General features: G+C 38.6%; 1 protein-coding gene across 2 annotated transcripts in view; it reads right to left on the bottom strand.

The window, feature by feature from the left end:
- LOC124777821 (Golgi-specific brefeldin A-resistance guanine nucleotide exchange factor 1) overlaps window positions 1-20,072 on the bottom strand; it is a 311,144-nt gene that overhangs the window by 170,512 nt on the left and 120,560 nt on the right. For both annotated transcript variants that reach the window (XM_047253343.1, XM_047253342.1), the window contains exons 18-21: window positions 13,557-13,833; window positions 13,189-13,306; window positions 8,156-8,298; window positions 7,725-7,840 (exon numbers count right to left, since the gene is read on the bottom strand). In XM_047253343.1, the coding sequence (XP_047109299.1) occupies window positions 7,725-7,840; window positions 8,156-8,298; window positions 13,189-13,306; window positions 13,557-13,833 (654 nt within the window). The remainder of the gene's footprint in view (window positions 1-7,724; window positions 7,841-8,155; window positions 8,299-13,188; window positions 13,307-13,556; window positions 13,834-20,072) is intronic.

Genomic DNA, 20,072 nt, shown 5'->3' with positions numbered 1-20,072 from the left:
TTTCTGGAGTCGTAACCTCCACAGGGCATCCAGAACGTTCAGCATCACTTGTGCCCATATGGCCACTCTGAAAATTTTGAAACCACTTATAAACTGTTCTAATCGAAGGTGCAGAGTCACCGTAATTTTTATCGAGCTTCTCTTTAGTCTCCTGAGGCGTTTTGCCTTTCATAAATTTCACACAAAAATATATCCTAGCACGTCCGTTTATTCTCATCCTAACAAATCTACAATCATATGTCTAATGATTTTCCAAAACTTAATTCAGCATAATTGGATAGATAAGGAATCTGCTCACCAAGCAGTGCCAGGAGAATATACATATAAAGATACTTAAATTTGCAAGCTTTCAGAGGCACGAAATTCTTTTTCATGCATTTTTTGACAATCACTCTACTTCCTCGATTCACACGAATGCCAAACACAAAGACATAGACCAATATGGTTGAAACTTGGTGTGTGTCCTTTCCAAAGATGCTACTAACTACACATGACCTTGATACACGCCAGTGGTGCCATCTCTCAGACTTTGCACAGACTTTTCGAATGCCCCTTGTATGAGGTGCATGGTTCCAAAATCAATCTTATCCATTTTTGTAAATTTTTCAGGAAACCAAAAAACCATTTCTTGCTCACCTTTAGTAAAATAAATGTATCTGCTCATGATTATTATATCGAGGTACTTATATATATTATATATAAAAACAAAGATGAGGTGACTTACCGAACAAAAGCGCTGGCAGGTCGATAGACACACAAACAAACACAAACATACACACAAAATTCAAGCTTTCGCAACAAACTGTTGCCTCATCAGGAAAGAGGGAAGGAGAGGGGAAGACGAAAGGAAGTGGGTTTTAAGGGAGAGGGTAAGGAGTCATTCCAATCCCGGGAGCGGAAAGACTTACCTTAGGGGGAAAAAAGGACAGGTATACACTCGCACACACGCACATATCCATCCACACATACAGACACAAGCAGACATATTTTTCAATATGTCTGCTTGTGTCTGTATGTGTGGATGGATATGTGCGTGTGTGCGAGTGTATACCTGTCCTTTTTTCCCCCTAAGGTAAGTCTTTCCGCTCCCGGGATTGGAATGACTCCTTACCCTCTCCCTTAAAACCCACTTCCTTTCGTCTTCCCCTCTCCTTCCCTCTTTCCTGATGAGGCAACAGTTTGTTGCGAAAGCTTGAATTTTGTGTGTATGTTTGTGTTTGTTTGTGTGTCTATCGACCTGCCAGCGCTTTTGTTCGGTAAGTCACCTCATCTTTGTTTTTATATATAATTTTTCCCACGTGGAATGTTTCCTTCCATTATACTTATATATATTGATATATCTGAGAGATGCATATAATTTGTGACATGTAATGAAGATATTTACAAATTAAGATTGGATAAGGCATGTTTTGGAACTCAACATTGGATAAGGAAGGTTTTGGAACTGTCATCATAGATAAGGGCGGGTTTTGCAATGTAGCTAAAACATAATAATCATTTTCATCATTTTCATCATTAATTGTAATTATTATTGACATTCTTTTATGTTATTTGAAATCACAAAATATTTCAGTCATAGTAGATAATAACATTACATGCCAATAATTAAACTCAATATCAATCATAATGTAACAAAATTTTTTCCAAAAACATCAAGTAACTGTTGCACGATACACATTACTTTCCTACATATTTTTAAAAATGTAATAATGTGTATCCAGAAAATAATCTTAGTGCCGATTTAACAGCAAATCATTCATATTCTGAAGTCAGTGTCTCCTCCATCACCACATTCATTTTCACCTACGTCTAGCTGTTAAGCGAAATTTTTGTTCCCTGCATGCCCCTTTTTTATCAGGCTGGAATACAAGATGAAGTCCTCATTACTTTGCCACACTTTGCCAAACCGTTTCAAGAGCAGTTTATTGACATCCTTTAATTTTTCCAGGTTTGGGGCACACCTTTTGGTAGAGTACTTAAGGTAATATTGTCAATTTTCTAATGTTTCCTCAAGAGAGAACAGAAAACACCAATGCACATCTATGATTGGGCTCCCCCCTAACCAAAACTGCAGACTTGCCTTACTTGAAGATAATTCTTTAACACTGGTGAAGTCGGAAATGCCATCCACTTGGAGGTTTATTTATTTGAGATACACCATGTTTCCAGTTTTGTACGGGGAAATTATTTCAGAGTCTTAAGAGCAGTACCTTGTTCCTCAAACAGTTCAATATATTCTGCAGGATCCACAATGGCATTTCTTCTCCACATCATCTTCTCTATTCTTCCAAACACAGTCTGGAGGCAGGAAAGAATGTTCAACAACAGTAAACGTTAAATGTATTACTTGAATGTTAATGGGAGATTCAAGCTGCAACCAATAACACAGCATTCCAATCATTGTAGAATTCTTATTTTGGCCAGGGCATCCATCTGCATACAGTTCAACAGTTTTAACCTCCTGTAGATTAGAATGGTTCAGGTGCTAGTGTAAAGTGGAAACAATTTCATTGCACCCTTTGAGGCATTCGATCCAGTTGTAGATCATATTTGTTTCTTTGTTCAGAGGAGATTTTGACCCACCTCTGCAGATTGTAAGGTTATATTCATGTAACTGCCTGGAGTAATAAGATCTGATAGCTTGGGCAGGGCCATATTCTTCTGACAGTTGAAGGAAATTTTGATCACCGCTGACTTCTTTCTGTAACAGGGCTTTAAAAGCAGCCACTTTGACCTTATGCACGTGAAATTTTGTCATTGCAGGTAACTTTTCTTTCGGCGACAGACAAGCAGGGTGAGGAACTGACATTCAGAACATACAACAGTAGCTGGTGTCTTGAAACTAATATTATAATCAGTCGAAAAAATTGTTCAGAAATAACCTTACGTCACTTTCATTTCGGGGAGGGCTCCTCAACAATAACTTCTCCATAATTTGTGAATACTCAGATCTGTAGGCAAGTACAATCTCATAGATCTGCGTCTACAGTAGTGAGATTTGACGGGCTGTAGTTTTTCAATGAAGACTTTAACCTCCTCTTGTATTTTGAGATACTTGGGAGATCTTGCGTCACCACCTCCAATCTCCTTTGGTGACAGACCTGTGGTGAATGACTTTTTACACTCCTTTCACTCAGTCTATGCCCAGTATTGATAAGAAGGTCTTCTGACAAATCTGCACTAATGTGGGTCCACTGCTTCCCTTGACTCAGATGAAATACTTTACAGACACGCATTTCCTGGAACTGTTTTGCTTCACAGCTCTCTCTGTTTTAGGTGCTTCTTGAGTTGTGTATCTCAGAATAAATTCATCTACTCTCACCTGGTCACTGAGCTTATAATATGCTTGATGAAATCACCATACATCTTGCCAAGTTCATTGCACTAGAATACAGTTTTCACATGTTTTGCAAGTATCCATTGTCGGCAGGCGTTTTGAAACATACCTGAATGAAGGATTACGAGTAAGATGGTTCTGTTGTTGTTGTTGTTGTTGTTGTTGTGGTCTTCAGTCTTGAGACTGGTTTGATGCAGCTCTCCATGCTACTCTATCCTGTGCAAGCTTCTTCATCTCCCAGTACCTACTGCAACCTAGATCCTTCTGAATATGCTTGGTGTATTCATCTCTTGGTCTCCCTCTACGATTTTTACCCTCCACACTACCCTCCAATACTAAATTGGTGATCCCTTGATGCCTCAGAACATGTTGTTCTCCTAGTCAAGTTGTGCCACAAACTTCTCTTCTCCCCAATCCTATTCAATACCTCCTCATTAGTTATGTGATCTACCCATCTAATCTTCAGCATTCTTCTGTAGCACCACATTTCAAAAGCTTCTATTCTCTTCTTGTCTAAACTATTTATCGTCCATGTTTTACTTCCATACATGGCTACACTCCATACAAATACTTTCAGAAACGACTTCCTGACTCTTAAATCTATATTCGATGTTAACAATTTTCTCTTCTTCAGAAACGCTTTCCTTCCCATTGCCAGTCTACATTTTATTTCCTCTCTACTTCGACCATCATCAGTTATTTTGCTCGCCAAATAGCAAAACTCCTTTACTACTTTAAGTGTCTCATTTCCTAATCTAATACTCTCAGCATCACCGGACTTAATTCGACTACATTCCATTACCCTCGTTTTGCTTTTGTTGATGTTCATCTTATATCCTCCTTTCAAGACACTATCCATTCCGTTCAACTGCTCTTCCAAGTCCTTTGCTGTCTCTGACAGAATTACAATGTCATCGGCGAACCTCAAAGTTTTTATTTCTTCTCCATGGATTTTAATACCTACTCCGAATTTTTCTTTTGTTTCCTTCACTGCTTGCTCAATATACAGATTGAATAACATCGGGGAGAGGCTACAACTCTGTCTCACTCCCTTCCCGACCACTGCTTCCCTTTCATGCCCCTCAACTCATATAACTGTCATTTGGTTTCTATACAAATTGTAAATAGCCTTTCGCTCCCTATATTTTACCCCTGCCACCTTCAGAATTTGAAAGAGATTATTCCAGTCAACATTGTCAAAAGCTTTCTCTAAGTCTACAAATGCTAGAAACGTAGGTTTGCCTTTCCTTAATCTTTTTTTCTACGATAAGTCGTAGGGTCAGTATTGCCTCACGTGTTCCAACATTTCTACGGAATCCAAACTGATCTTCCTCGAGGTCGGCTTCTACCAGTTTTTCCATTCGTCTGTAAAGAATTCGCGTAAGTATTTTGCAGCTGTGACTTATTAAACTGATAGTTCGGTAATTTTCACATCTGTCAACACCTGCTTTCTTTGGGATTGGAATTATTATATTCTTCTTGAAGTCTGAGGGAATTTCGCCAGTCTCATACATCTTGCTCACCAGATGGTAGAGTTTTGTCAGGACTGGTTCTCCCAAGGCCGTCAGTAGTTCTAATGGAATGTTGTCTACTCCAGGGGCCTCGTTTCGACTCAGGTCTTTCAGTGCTCTGTCAAACTCTTCACGCAGTATCATATCTCTGATTTCATCTTCATCTACATCTACATCCTCTTCCATTTCCATAATATTGTCCTCAAGTACATCGCCCTTGTATAGATCCTCTCTATACTCCTTCCACCTTTCTGCTTTCCCTTCTTTGCTTAGAACTGGGTTTCCAGCTGAGCTCTTGATATTCATGCAAGTGGTTCTATTTTCTACTAAGGTGTCTCTAATTTTCCTGTAGGCAGTATCTATCTTACCCCTAATGAGATAAGCCTCTACATCCTTACATTTATCCTCTAGCCATCCCTGCTTAGCCATTTTGCACTTCCTGTCGATCTCATTTTTGAGACGTTTGTATTCCTTTTTGACTGCTTCATTTTTATATTTTCTCCTTTCATCAATTAAATTCAATATTTATTCTGTTACCCAAGGATTTCTACTAGCCCTCGTCTTTTTACCTACTTGATCCTCTGCTGCCTTCACTACTTCATCCCTCAAAGCTACTCATTCTTCTTCTACTGTATTTCTTTCCCCCATTCCTGCTATTTGTTCCCTTATGCTCTCCCTGAAACTCTGTACAACCTCTGGTTTAGTTAGTTTATCCAGGTCCCATCTCCTTAAATTCCCACGTTTTTGCGGTTTCTTCAGTTTTAATCTACAGTTCATAACCAATAGATTGTCGTCAGAGTCCACACCTGCCCCTGGAAATGTCTTGCAATTTAAAACCTAGTTCCTAAATCTCTGTTTTACCACTATATAATCTATCTGAAATCTGTCAGTATCTCCAGGCTTCTACCATGTATACAACCTTCTTTTATGATTCTTGAACCAAATGTTAGCTATGATTAAGTTGTGCTCTGTGCAAAATTCTACCAGGCGGCTTCCTCTCATTTCTTACCCCCAATCCATATTCACCTACTACGTTTCCTTCTCTCCCTTTTCCTACTACCGAATTCCAGTCACCCATGACTATTGAATTTTCGTCTCCCTTCACTACCTGAATAATTTCTTTTATTTCATCATACATTTCTTCAATTTCTTCGTCATCTGAAGAGCTAGTTGGCATATAAACTTGTACTACTGTAGTAGGCGTGGGCTTCGTGTCTATCTTGGCCACAATAATGCGTTCACTATGCGGTTTGTAGTAGCTTACCCGCATTCCTATTTTTTTATTCATGGTTCTATGGTTTACAAAATAAATCTAACAAACTTCAATAGTTTTTATATGGAAGACTGAGACAGACAAAAGGTTATGTTACAGCAAAATATAGGTAAGCATGTTTACCTATTCCATTTAGCTGTATTCTTTTTCCATCTTTAAGGGTCTCTCGTCTTCTTCCTGATATGTATATGGCTGATCTCCAATGGACTTCCATTTTCCATGAATGTACACTATTTTACTGAAACTTTAAACACCACAGGCATGTCTTTCAAACACGTGTGTGTGAGGAACTGGGGTGAACAGTATTGCCAACTGTTTCAAAGAATACACAGTGAACTCAGCGCTTCATAAACAACGTACTAACATTTATGTCATACATTATTATTTGAGATACATTCCAGTTGTGGTACCAGATGTTTGGATAAGGTGGATTTCAGAATCATCATCTTAGGATAAGGTAGGTTTTGGAAATGTCAGCTGAATTTGCGCTATATTTACATGGGGAAAAGCAGGTTTAGGAACAGTTTTCTTCCACCAAGTTATCAGTTAGCAAGAATGGGCGTAAGCAGACAACGTATACAAGCAGCACAGAATATCCTATTGCAAGCATGCTCTGCAACATGACAGTTGTGACCACGGTGCCTGTTTCACCACATGTGCCATCCGGATTCTTCCTCCAGATACCAGTTTCTCAGAACTCAGCAGGTGGGAACTGGCATTACAACATGTCCTTCGTTCTCGCCACACACCTGGCATTAAAATTACATTAAATTCTTCATCTCAGCATTTCTTCACAGTAACTATTCCTTTTTCACACTCTTCTAGTTTTCTATATTTTTCAATTTCTGAAAAGTCAGTCCCCCACCTCCATCACATAATACATACATAGCTTCCTGCTCTTATTAACTAATGCACAATGTTTTGGCAGTAACATCTATCTTGCGTTTTACCATATCTTCCACCTTTAAGCTCTCAGGTTTTCAAATCTCATCTCATGCCATCCCCAACAATCAGTATTTTCTTCTTATCCCATCCAGAAAGTCTCTCTGACAAGGGTTCTGGGCAACTTTTCCAAACCCTCCACATTTTCTAAACCTCACCAGTCCTTTTCCTTCACCCCTCTTTCTCCTACTCCAACCCTTCTGTCGGAAGGAGCCACTGGCTCCAGAATCTTGCAAATGTAAATATCTTTAAGTATGTGACCTCCTGCTGCCACTTGGCGAGTATATTTTTTATCTAGCCAATTACATTATACATTCAAAATTAGCTATTTTCAATGAAATACAAACTTTAATTCAGTATCATAATATTCCAAAATCTGAAGAGCCTTTGCAAAAATCCACCAGCAAGCACCATTCAAGGGACACTTCCATTTAATTAAAAAAAATTGCTAACAAATTGCAGTAACCAGTAACTGAAGAATAAATAACCTATCTGCCTGGCAGTTTAGTAATGAATAGTTTAGAATTTATGTAGAAACCTAGACCTTAAAAAAATTCAAGTTGTCTTATCAAGCAGCAAGTGTTTAGCTATTTTTCATTATGTTAACACCTATATTACAAAAATATTAATGTTAAAACATTGCACACTTCTCAGTTCTCACCTGTTCTGTATTACAATCTTCAGTAAAAGTTCCAAGAAAAATACAGAAACATCTTCTTCAAAAGAAAGGCCCAAGGAAACATGACCATCTGGGCCATGGGAGGCATATATCAAAGCCTAGGAAGGAAATAAAATATTTAATTTTTGCATTAAAAATAGATATAATGCTTTTTGTAATTCTAATAAAACTTAGAATTTCTTCCAAAATAATATAACCTAGATTGCTCATAATTAATTATTTTCAACAATAATTATAGATGTTTTCTAAAAAAGATCAGAAATGTGTAAGGATATCTTCAAATGTATACATGTTACAAAGGATAATTTGTTTGTAGAAGTTATAATTAACATCATAAAAAAAACAAATTCTGGTCATGGGACAATGTGGAAGGACTGTGTATTCTGCATCCCTGAATAATCATAGGTACTCACCTTGACTAGTTCCTGCAGAGAGTCTATACGAAGAAACTTTGATTCAGTTATTAGCTGCTCTACATGACACTCTCTTACGCATGCACGTGCTGAGCGTATGTGCTCTTGGTCTTCAGGAGATGGTGATTTTTGGTTCGATGGTTCTTTAAAAAACAAATTATACATTAAGATCATAATAATGACATAACAGTACAAAATGTTAATTTTAAATTACTGACGATGAGCTGGAAACGAGGAAGGTGACAGCCATGGTCAACCATTTGGGATCATTCTGGCATTCAATTGGAATTAATATGGGAAGCCCATATTAGAATGGCAATACCGTATAATTCAGAGTAATTAGTACAAAAATGATATTTCCAGAATTCCAGTATAATTCAGAGTAATTAATACAAAAATGATATTTCCAGAATTCCATTCATTTTACCACATTGTAATAATAAGAAGTGTAATTAGATTCACTTTAAATATCTATGTGCCAACAACCTTGGTGCAGTGGTAGATCTGGTTCCTATTAGATCACCGAAGTTAAGAGCTATTGGGCATGGCTAGCACTTGGATGGGTCACTGTCCAAATCTGCTGAGTGCTGTTGGCAAGAAGGGTCCACTCAGTGCTTTTGAGGCCAATTGAGGAGCTACTTGACTGAGAAGAAATGACACTGGTCACAATGGCCAGGAGAATAGTGTGCTGACCCCTTGCCCCCTCTGTATCCACATCTGATGATGCCAAAGGGCTGAGGATGACATGGTAGCCATTTGGTACTGTTGGCCTTCAAGGCCTGTTCAGACAGTGCTCTCTCTTGTATCCACATCTGATGATGCCAAAGGGCTGAGGATGACATGGTAGCCATTTGGTACTGTTGGCCTTCAAGGCCTGTTCAGACAGTGCTCTCTCTCTCTCTCTCTCTCTCTCTCTCTCTCTCTCTCTCTCTCTCTCTCTCTCTCTCTCCCCCCCTCTCCTCCCCCCTCCCCCTCCCCTCTCCACGAGTGTGTGCATTGTGTGCATTGTGTGATTGTGTGTGTGTGTGTGTGTGTGTGTGTGTGTGTGTGTGTGTGTGTTGCCTCATCATTCTTTCCTATGAACCTGCTTGGTCATTCTTTTCTATATGCCAGGCTCGAAATACTACCATAACAGAATGATCACAGATGTCCTAAAAATTAACAAGTATGGCCACTGTTTCAACAATCAAAAGGAAAGACTGAAGGCAAATGGAGTTGGATATCACCAGTGTAGCAGGTAACCTTTGCAGGTAATTAGAGAAAAAACAACAGCACTAACGAGCCAGAAAAGCCCTCTTACATTGTTACAACTAGTACATATAATCTCTGGCCACAGAATCAACTCCAGACCACTGTCACAGATTCACCTTTCATTAGTAGCAGTGTTGACTGTGGATATTGTATCACAGACACAGTCCCTTTGACTGTTCAGAGATGTCAATAAACCCGACCAAAGACGTAACCATGCATGAGCAGCACCTATTAGACAGAGGGGATCCAATAGACAATCATTTCCAGTCATTCCACCAGGAAGGAGGTACATGGCTCGTGTTGTCTGAAGATCAACCATGCCTATACTGTCAATACCGTGGTTTGATCATGTCCCTATTGTTACTTATTGCCAGGAAGGGCTCTCAACAAGGGAAGTGTCCTGGCATCTCAGAGTGAACCAAAGTGATGTTGTTCAGACATGGAGGAGATACAGAGAGGCAACAACTGTCTATGACATGCCTCGCTTAGGCTCCCCAAGGGCTATTACTGCAGTGGATGACTGCTACCTATGGATTACGGCTCTGAGGAACCCTGACAGCAATGCCAACATGTTTAATAATGCTTTTCGTGCAGCCACAGGACGTCTTGGTATGACTCAAAACATGCTCAATAGGCCGCATGATGCGCAACTTCATTCCCGATATCCATGGAGAGGTCCAACTTCGCAACCACGACACCATGCTGCGCAGTACAGATGGGCCCAACAACATGCCGAATGGACTGCTCAGGACTGGCATCACATTCTCTTCACCAATGAGTGTCACATATGTCTTCAACCAGACAATCATTGAAGTCGTATTTGAAGGCAACCTGGTCAGACTAAAAATCATACACACTGTCCAGCGAGTGCAGCAAGGTGGACGTACCCTGCTGTTTTGGGGTGTCATTATGTGGGGCCGATGTACACCGGTGGTGGTCATGGAAGGCGCCATAATGGCTGTACAATACGTGAACACCAACCTCCGACCGATAGTGCAACCATATCGACAGCATATTGATGAGGCATTTGTCTTCATGGATGACAATTCACGCCATCATCACGCATGTCTTATAAATGACTTCCTTCCAGGTAACTACATCACCCGACTAGAGTGACATGAACCCTATCGAACATGCCTGGGGTGGATTGAAAAGGACTGTTTATGAACGACTTAACCCCCCAACCACTCTGAGGAATCTACACCAATCACTGTTGAGAAGTGGGTCAATCTGGACCAACAGTACCTTGATGAACTTGTGGATAGTATGCCACGACGAATACAGGCATGCATCAATGCAACAGGGTGTGCTGCTGGGTATTAGAGGTACCAGAGTGTACATCAATCTGGACCACCACTTCTAAAGGTCTTGCTGTATGGTGGCACAACGTGCAATGTGTGGTTTTCATGAGCAATAAAATGGACGGAAATGATGTTTATGTTTATCTCTATTCCAATTTTCTGTAAAGCTTCTGGAACTCTCAGAACAGAGGTGATGCAAAACGTTTTTTGGTGTGTGTATATTTCCTGAAACTTTTTAAATACAGTTACTCCTATTCAAAATCTAAACTTTACTAATGTAATATTTTACTCGTTTATCTGACAGAGAAAAAAGAACTCACTGTTGATGATGACACATCACAGAAATGTGTAAGGGTAGAAAAAAAAATTATGTTAGTTCAAGGACGAATCTTCATAGAACATATTAGATTGGTGCGCAAGTTCATAGCATTTTCCCATAACTTTAATAAACGTAAACACAAACACATAACAGAGAAATTAGTCATCAATAACATATTATCGTTTACTATCTACAACACTCTGCCAATGCTGGGGTAACTTTTTGATTCCAAGACTGTAGAAATCACGTGGATTTGAGGCAAAGAACTTGTTGAGCCATATTTGGAACGCACTTTCATCCAGAAAGGAAGTTCTTTGTAGATTGTTTAACAGACAACAGAAATAACTGAAAATCTGGGGTGCAACATGAGGTGAACACCTTCCCAACCCAATTCCTGTATAATATTTTTGTCAGTCTAGCAGAATTAAGGTGGGCATTATGGTGGAGTAGCATCACTTCACACAGTCTTCCTAATCATTGTTCTTGGACTGCATCTGCAAGATGTCTCATCTGTTATTTTGAGTGCTGATTGGATAGTTAGAATAGCCCATAATTGACAAAATGACAGTATACAAACTCAAATGGCAACAGTGAACTACAAATAGCAAAGTACAATCTATACATAAAATGTAAATGTCAGCAGTGATGGTTACACCTCAGGAAAGCATTTTGTAGTATACCACACCATCGCTATTCGGCCAGAAGCATAACATTATCTTTTGTTGATATGGCTAAGCGTTTGAAAAGGGAGATGCTTCTTTCTTTGGGCTCAGCCACTCCTTTCTTTTCCTTATGCTACCATTAAGACCCATTTCTTGCCATCAGTAATGATACAGGACAGGAACGGTCGTTGTCGTTCATGAGCCAATTGATGATGAGCAAGCAGAGATGCACATATGGCAACTGCTGATTTTTGTGATTTTTTTTGTTTAGAGCATGTGGTACCCATACCACCCAATTTTAACCTTCCTCACTGCATGCAAATGTTGCACAATGGTAGAATGATCACAGTTCATCACATCTGCCAGTTTTCGAGTACAATGACATGGATCACTGTGAATTAGCATGCCTGAACAATTTTCATCAATTCCCAAATGTCTCCCAACAGGCATGCTTTGGTATCTTGTATGATGATGATGCTAATACAACAATTGAGAAGGGAGCAACTAGCATTGGCAAAAGAATTTTGTACACTATCTTTTTTACTAATATACTCAAAGATATAATAGCAACCACAGATTGACACCCAAGAGCGCGCATTTTTGCGATATTTGACAGATTGTGGGGGAAATAATGGAAAGAGTGTCTTCGCAAAGCCTAATATACCTTGGAGTTTCAAGCATTTAAATAAACAAGGCTGACTGTATCTCTACATTTATTGATTCACGAGTCCTTTTAAAAATAAGTCATCACAGCCACAAAGTACCTGACAACTGAAGGCATGCCTAACTATAATTTCTGATGGAAAAGTTTGGTTTTCATTCTTGAAGATACCTACATTATTGTTTGTAGACTTCTGTGTATTTAACATTTGTTTAAGGTAGCAGTAAATTAGTGTAATAAGATGTTTCACAGAAAACTGTGAAGAGGATGGAAAGTTGTGAACTTACGTTCCTTTTTTAAGCAGTTGCTGCACACTGGTGGCATTAGCTGATGGTTGGAGAGAGAATATCACTGTTACAGGTAGTCTGCGAAAACCTGTTATAGATGTTGCCCATTGATGAATCGTGTGTACAGATGGTGTTAACCCCTCAGCGCCAGCTAACGCCTGAAGATGGTGCACTGAAGCACCGAAGCTGGTAGCCATATAATAAATGACATCTTAAGGATGGCTGGAAGTGTCCAATTTCATTACGCAAGTGAATGGCCGAAGTCCCTCAGACCTCCAATCCCAAGGATGGACATACAAAAATTTGAGAGACTGTACCTGTCACTGTGCTAGCAGGAGGACAATAGTTGTCCTTTGTTTGCAACTTCATTAACAACAAGATAAAACTAATAATTTTTAACACAACACTGTAAGAAAGGAATTTCTTCTTCCAATCTATACCTGCTAAAAAAAAGAGAGAGAGAGAGAGAGAGAGAGAGAGAGAGAGAGAAGAAGAAGAAGAAGATAAGCTGTTCTGTAGAGTCAGAAGTATCATAAGCCCAAAAATAAATACCTGTTCCAAGAGCAATATACAAATAGAGCGAGCTCAGGAGTCCTGTTTCTGTCTTCTGAGATGGCGTCTCTTCTCTCATCAGGGAAATTTTCCCACTTGGATCAATAAAGTCTTCTGCCTAAAAGAAAAACATTAATCATCATCATGAGTTTTATCAAACACCTGACATGGAGTGCATTTATTTCTATACGAATTTTTGGGTTTTATCTGTTGATTTGACAGAATTATAAATAATTCATTATATATGTGACAGGACCTCTAGATAAGAGTAAGACCTAAGCATCAATGTCATTATTAGAAATTTTCTATGAAACAGTGAAAAAATGAAATGAAGTAGAACAAGGGAAAAATGTTCTGGGACTGCTCACCTCCACAAGAGCTTTAGGCAAAAGCTTGCATCTGTACAACTGCAGAATGCAATCAAGGACATTTTTCCAACCTTCGCGAAGTATATCACCATGTCTGTGTGCTAAGTTAAAGACTGTTTTTGCTGCCAGTTGAGCTTTTGGATTTGCTCCAAATGAAACTGTCAGGTTATCTGGTGTTTCTGCATTGTTTAATAACATTGTGAACTTGCATAACGAAATTATCAAGCTATCAAAGTCATTACTCATCCCGTAATGTGCAGAAATCATTGCACACTTCCTGAAAAAGAGAAAGAGTATTGGTAAAATTAGGTGGTTTATTACATTGTGTTTGTTAGCTTGATAGTAATATGAAACATGCATTCCACATCCTGCAAGAAAGAAGAAGACCTGTATGTACTATTAAAACCTGATGAAAATTGACTGTGCAGCCCAACGGTGAAGTAAGAATCAAACCAACAGAAACAAGACAAGGTATATTGTGAATCTTCATCTTCTGAATGTGTCTCTGCAAGTATTAACGTGATACATGAAATGTGGATATAATATCAGATGATGTTACACAGAAGTAATGGTATACCTAAAGCAATATAAACATAATGAGAAACAACTCTTAATATCATGTGACACAGTTGCTTCTTGCTTATTTCTAATATGAAACAGCAGCGCAGCCAACTGAACATAAATCTCCAGTGTTCACTGAGTATTTTGCTCAAGTGCCAATTCTATATCTACCTATGTATCTCATTAGTTCTCCAGTACAAAAACAGCATTGCTTTACTAAACAGTGTTCTTTCTTTGCAAACACAAGCACTACGTTTATTAATTATTTGAGTTAAGCAGGCATGAGTAAGCAATTTCGAAAATGTTTGACCCTAATCCTACAGTTATGAAAAATTTATAACATTTTCTCTACTTTCACAGAGCTACAGGACAAGATTACTTTTTTCCTTTCAAAGCGGAAATAAATATTATCCAACTACAGTCAAACCTCCATATAACGATTACCAATCCAACGATAAACTCAGGTACAGTGATAATTTTACACGGCCCCAGCTGATTACCTATATGTATTATGTTAATTATCCCCATTACAACACTGAAATAAATTTAGCAACATCCTGTTATAACAAAGACAAAATTTTGAGGAATTGATTATTTCCTACTTCTAAGCAGCTCACTACAGCAGTATGTATTTTTTATTTAGCTACAAGACTTCTGGCACTTTTTTTCCAGAATCTTCGCTAAATACTACAGTAATGTATTTATTCTAGCAGTAAAGAGGATAGCGAACAGCCGTGGGCGAGCTACGCTGAGCGACAAATGTCAAAGAGCTCCCTTGTTTGAATGAGAGTTTAGTTTGTCCATTGTTGAGCTTCAGTAGCAAACAGAAGTGTTTTGTTGGGCTCACGCACAGCATATCACTGTGATTGTTGCGATTTGTGAACGTTTTTAGTTGATGTTAATGCTTTGGATTTCGTTAAGATTTGGACAATGGCTGCAACTCAGAAACAAATAAGGTTGGAGACAAAAATGGAGGTTTTCAAAGACATTGATAACAGAATGAAACAAGTAGATGTGTTAAGGAAGTACGTACTTGCACAATCAATGTTGGTTACATTCCTAAAAAAACGAAAAGAAATTGAAGAAAGTTTTGTAGGTGCCAAATTTAACACTTCAAGAAAAAGAATGAAGACTGCTGCTGCTACTGATGATGTGGACAGTCCTGCACTGTGGTGGCTTAATGAGATGTGTGTACAGAATGTACTTGTTGATATATCAAAAAGCCTTAGATTTCCCAAGTTGCTTGGCAAATCTAATTTTAAGGCAAGTAATAGATGGTTGCAAAGATTTAAGGACAGGTATGGGATCATTTTTAAAATGATTTCAGGAGAAGAAAAATCTGCACCCTTAGGTCATGCAGAATCTCTAAGGAAATACTCTATGTGTAAACTGTCAGAAAAATAACTGTTTGTCTCTGTGGCAACATGTCAGGGACACACAAATCGACACCACTGGTGACTGGACGATCCGTAAGAAGCTTACTTGGTAGGAGGGTAAATACATCTTATTTTACATTCCTTTAATTTATAAGTTAATTAAGTGCAGTATAGCTTCAGCTGTAAGGTTTTGCTACAGTCGTATTGTAAATGTGATTTTTTTTATTGCACTCAATTACAAGGCAAACCAGAAAGCATGGATGATGTCTACTCCTTTTAGTGAGTGAATGCTTTCGCCTGATAAAGAGATGTTAATGAAGAATAAGAAAATTGCATTGCTGGTGGATAATTGCAGTGTGCATAACAACTTTCCAGCATTCAAGAACATTGAACTATGCTACTTCCCCCTGAACTGTACTTCGATTCTTCAGCCACAAGATATGGGGATAATTAAGAACTTTAAGACAAAATATCATTCACATTTAGTTCAACACATGATCGCAAACCCTGAAAGAAAGGTGAGCAATCCCTACAATTTCAATGTGAAGCAGGCTTGTGACATGATTGCTTGTTCCTGGAACAGCGTACAGCCGAATGAGATTGTGAACTGCTGGAGAAATGCAAGAATTTCTGAAAGTGAAGACTTTGGTGAGAAATGTTGTGGTGGATGAAATAACACAGGATGATATTCAAAGTGATCTGGAGATTTATTCAGCAGCTACTGGTAAAACCATAGATGCTTCAGTAGTTGAATACCTGTCAGTGGATGATGAGGTGTTGGTATTTGAAGCATATACCGATGAATTTATCATCGAGGATTAAAGGGTAATTCACTTGTTGAAGATTCTGACGATGACAGTGATGTGATAAGTGCAAATCCCCTTCCTCTGAAGGAGCTAATAGGTCAGTTGGAAACCATTCCAGAAGTAACATCTGCAATTCCCAGTGTTTCGAGCTTAGCAGTTGATAGCATTAGAGGAGATAAAGACAATATTCACAAGAGAATATTTAAGAAATAATAAACAAAGGAAAGTAAGTGAATTTTTCTGTACACAAAAGTAAGATATTCTACAGGTGCAGTATTAGTAAATGAAGTGAACAAAGTGAGTTTCATTATTTGTCTTTTAATGTTATTTTTAATCATAAAAGTACTACAGATATAAATACAAAAAAAAAACTTGCATACTCCACTCGCTTTCATTTTATTACATCACATGGGATCATATTCTGGGGTAACTCATCAAACAGATCAAAAGTTTTTAGGGTTCACAAGTGTGTGATAAGAATCATTTGTGGTATAGATTCAAGATGATTATGTATAAACCTGTTCAAGGAACTTTTTATTTTAACCACTGCTTCTCAGTATATTTATTCCTGAATGAAATTTGGAAATGGGAAATTTGTGGTAAGGTCTTACGCGACCAAGCTGCTGAGGTCATCAGTCCCTAAGCTTACATACTACTTAATCTAACTTCAGCTAACATAAGCTAATGACAACTCACACACCCATGACCGAGGGAGGACTCAAACCTCTGACAGGGGGAGCTGCGCAGACCATGACAAGGTGCCTCAGACCGCTTGGCTACCCCGCATGGTGAATGAAATTTGTTGTAAGAAATATATCTCTATTTCCAACCAATAGCTCAATACACAGTATCATTACTAGGAATAAGAACAATCTACATAAAGACCTAAAATCACTTACCTTGGTCCATAAAGGGGCTCAATATACAGGAATACACATTTTCAATAAACTGCCAGCAACCATTAAAAACTTAGTTTCAGATAGAGCACGGCTTAAACAGAGTTTGAAAGAATTTTTGATAGGCAACTCCTCCTACTCTATAAATGAAGATCTTAACAGACTGTTACGCCAGCTTAAGTAAAAATGTCTGTTAGATTTCAGTTATGACAGCACTTGGTCACAACAGTCAATGTTAGGTAATTTGTGTATGATAAATTTATTAATAGTGCATAATAATGTTTCATTTTGACAGCGAGTTAATTCTGTAAATATTAGCTGTTCCAATTTACTGCATTGTACTCACCTATTTTGACAATCTCCTGACAAATGATCAGGGTAGTAAGTATTATATTCAAATGCTTTATGTTCTTATGTTATACTTTCTCACATATTCCACACCACGAGAATCATCACTTTTTTGGGTCTATGGAACAAAAACTGAATCTAATCTAATCGTAATATACTTCTCAGCCATGAAAACATGGCTCCCTGGTCAGAATAACAATAAAAAACCTCATAACGATAACACTGGTACAACAATTTAATTTTCATGGTCCCCTGAAATTTGTTATATTGAGGTTTGACTGTATTTCAACATCAAGAAGAAGAGAAGGTCTTGGATTTGTTGCTGAAAAGTAGTAGTCAGCAAGAAGCAGAGAGCTGTGGATCCCACTGACAAGTGGGTTATTTTGAACAGTATTTTGACAATGCTATGTAGATATCATAGCTAAGCAGACAAATCTTAAGCTTATTTAGGACAAACTTAACAGCTTTTTAAACTCCTGGAAGGGGCTAAGGTCTCTGCCTACCTAACATCCTAGGAATCACACATTCAGACACAGACTGTTTGTAAACACTGCAGACAATTTGATCACTCCACATGAAATTAAAGCAAACATGATTATCAATCATTAACAGAGTTAGGACAAAATATTTGTCTTTCCAGTTTCTAGTTACCTACCCATATATGAACTAATGATTCATTTCTATTAGGCAGCATTTGTTAGAAAGCACATAAAAATTAACAAAAGCCATTGGGGTCAAAAAGTAAGAGTGCTAGAAGTAGAGGACTGATGTTTGACTACTACTTTTACAAAGAATACATCATTACACATGTCACTAAGCATAAAAGTCTATTTTGGATATTAGAAGGCTGGGTATTAAAAAGTCAGTAAAGAGATGAATTTCTAACAATCATAGAATGTATATCCATTCCACTGTTGGAACACATGGATCTAAAACAAGCAGATATATTGGGAACTATTTTAGCCTCTTGTATTCCATATACATATTCAAACTTACTGCAGACAAAATTTTCATGTAGACTATGCCTCCTTGTCTGTGGTTTGTAGTATTGGTAAGTATAAGTTGATTAAAGTGAGCAAGAAGGATGTCATAGGTTTGGAATCAGGAAGGCAATGCCTGAAGAAATTTTCAGCAGCAAACAAACCACGTACATGGGTGATGTAGGTATAGAGGGAGATGGCATCCATGCCAGCCTTTTCGTGGGCCACTTTAAGGGGGCTCTCCTGGGATCCATAAGCCTTCAGCTCCTGGTTTGGTTTAGATACATTGATGTCATCTTTGTCATATGGACTTGCAGAGAGGCTGACTCATTAAAATTTCTGGAATCTCTAAATACCTTTTCCCAATTAAATTTCACATGGTCCTATTCTGAATACCATGTCACTTTCCTTCATGCTGATCCCATCCTCACTGAAGCACAGCTACAACTCTGTCCATATTAAACCTACTAACAAACAGCAATATTTACGAAACTTCCTGGCAGATTAAAACTGTGTGCCCGACCGAGACTCGAACTCGGGACCTTTGCCTTTCGCGGGCAAGTGCTCTACCATCTGAGCTACCGAAGCACGACTCACGTCCGGTACTCACAGCTTTACTTCTGCCAGTATCTCGTTTCACAGGAGAGCTTCTGTAAAGTTTGGAAGGTAATGGTAGAGCACTTGCCCACGAAAGGCAAAGGTCCCGAGTTTGAGTCTCGGTCGGGCACACAGTTTTAATCTGCCAGGAAGTTTCATATCAGCGCACACTCCGCTGCAGAGTGAAAATTTCATTCTGGAGCAATATTTATGTTTTGACAGTTGCCATCCTTTCCATGTCAAACGTTCCCTCCCATACAGCCTTGGCAACCGAGGCAAACATATTTGTTCAGATGCAAACTCTTTTCAACAATACACTGCCATTCTCAACTCAGCCTTCACCAGCCTAGTTCAAAAGCAGATTTCTCAAGCCATCATATCCAATCCTGGTACAGCTGATCCCTCCAAAGAAACAATTTTGGAGCACACCACTTGCTTCTCAGTATTATCCTGGTCTTGCATGTATTAATCAGCTACTTCAACAAGGCTATGATTTCCTAAAATCAAGTTGTGAAATGAGATTTATTCTGTCTGAGACGCAGGCATTCCAGGCCGAGATGCTGGAGTTGGCGGTCGTGTATGCATGAGGTGTGTGCGTGTGTTTTTACAGGCAAAGGTTGTGGCCAAAAGCTACATTTGAGTGTCTTTTAATCGTGCCTTTCTGCAACTTGATGTGTCTTCTTTACGGTAAGTACCAATCTAACTTTTCCTACATTGTTATTTCATAAACTCATTGAGTATTTTTTTATCTGAGAGGTTTTAGTAACAGTAATGTGTACAGCCACATTGTGTAGCTCAGTACTCTTGTTTGTTTTAGATGGCCAGTAACCATTGACCCTATCTCTATTAGCTGCTAGACTCCGCTGCGAAGCTCCAGGAGACTATCAAGTTACATAATTAGCTTTTTCTGTTTGTTTTATTCTTAAGTTAGCAGGATCAATAGGGTGTGTTC

Source organism: Schistocerca piceifrons, chromosome 2 (assembly GCF_021461385.2).
Source record: "Schistocerca piceifrons isolate TAMUIC-IGC-003096 chromosome 2, iqSchPice1.1, whole genome shotgun sequence".
NCBI classification, from domain to species: Eukaryota; Metazoa; Arthropoda; class Insecta; order Orthoptera; family Acrididae; genus Schistocerca; species Schistocerca piceifrons.
Note: the sequence above shows the minus strand (reverse complement) of the source record. Positions and strands in the feature narration are given on the sequence as shown.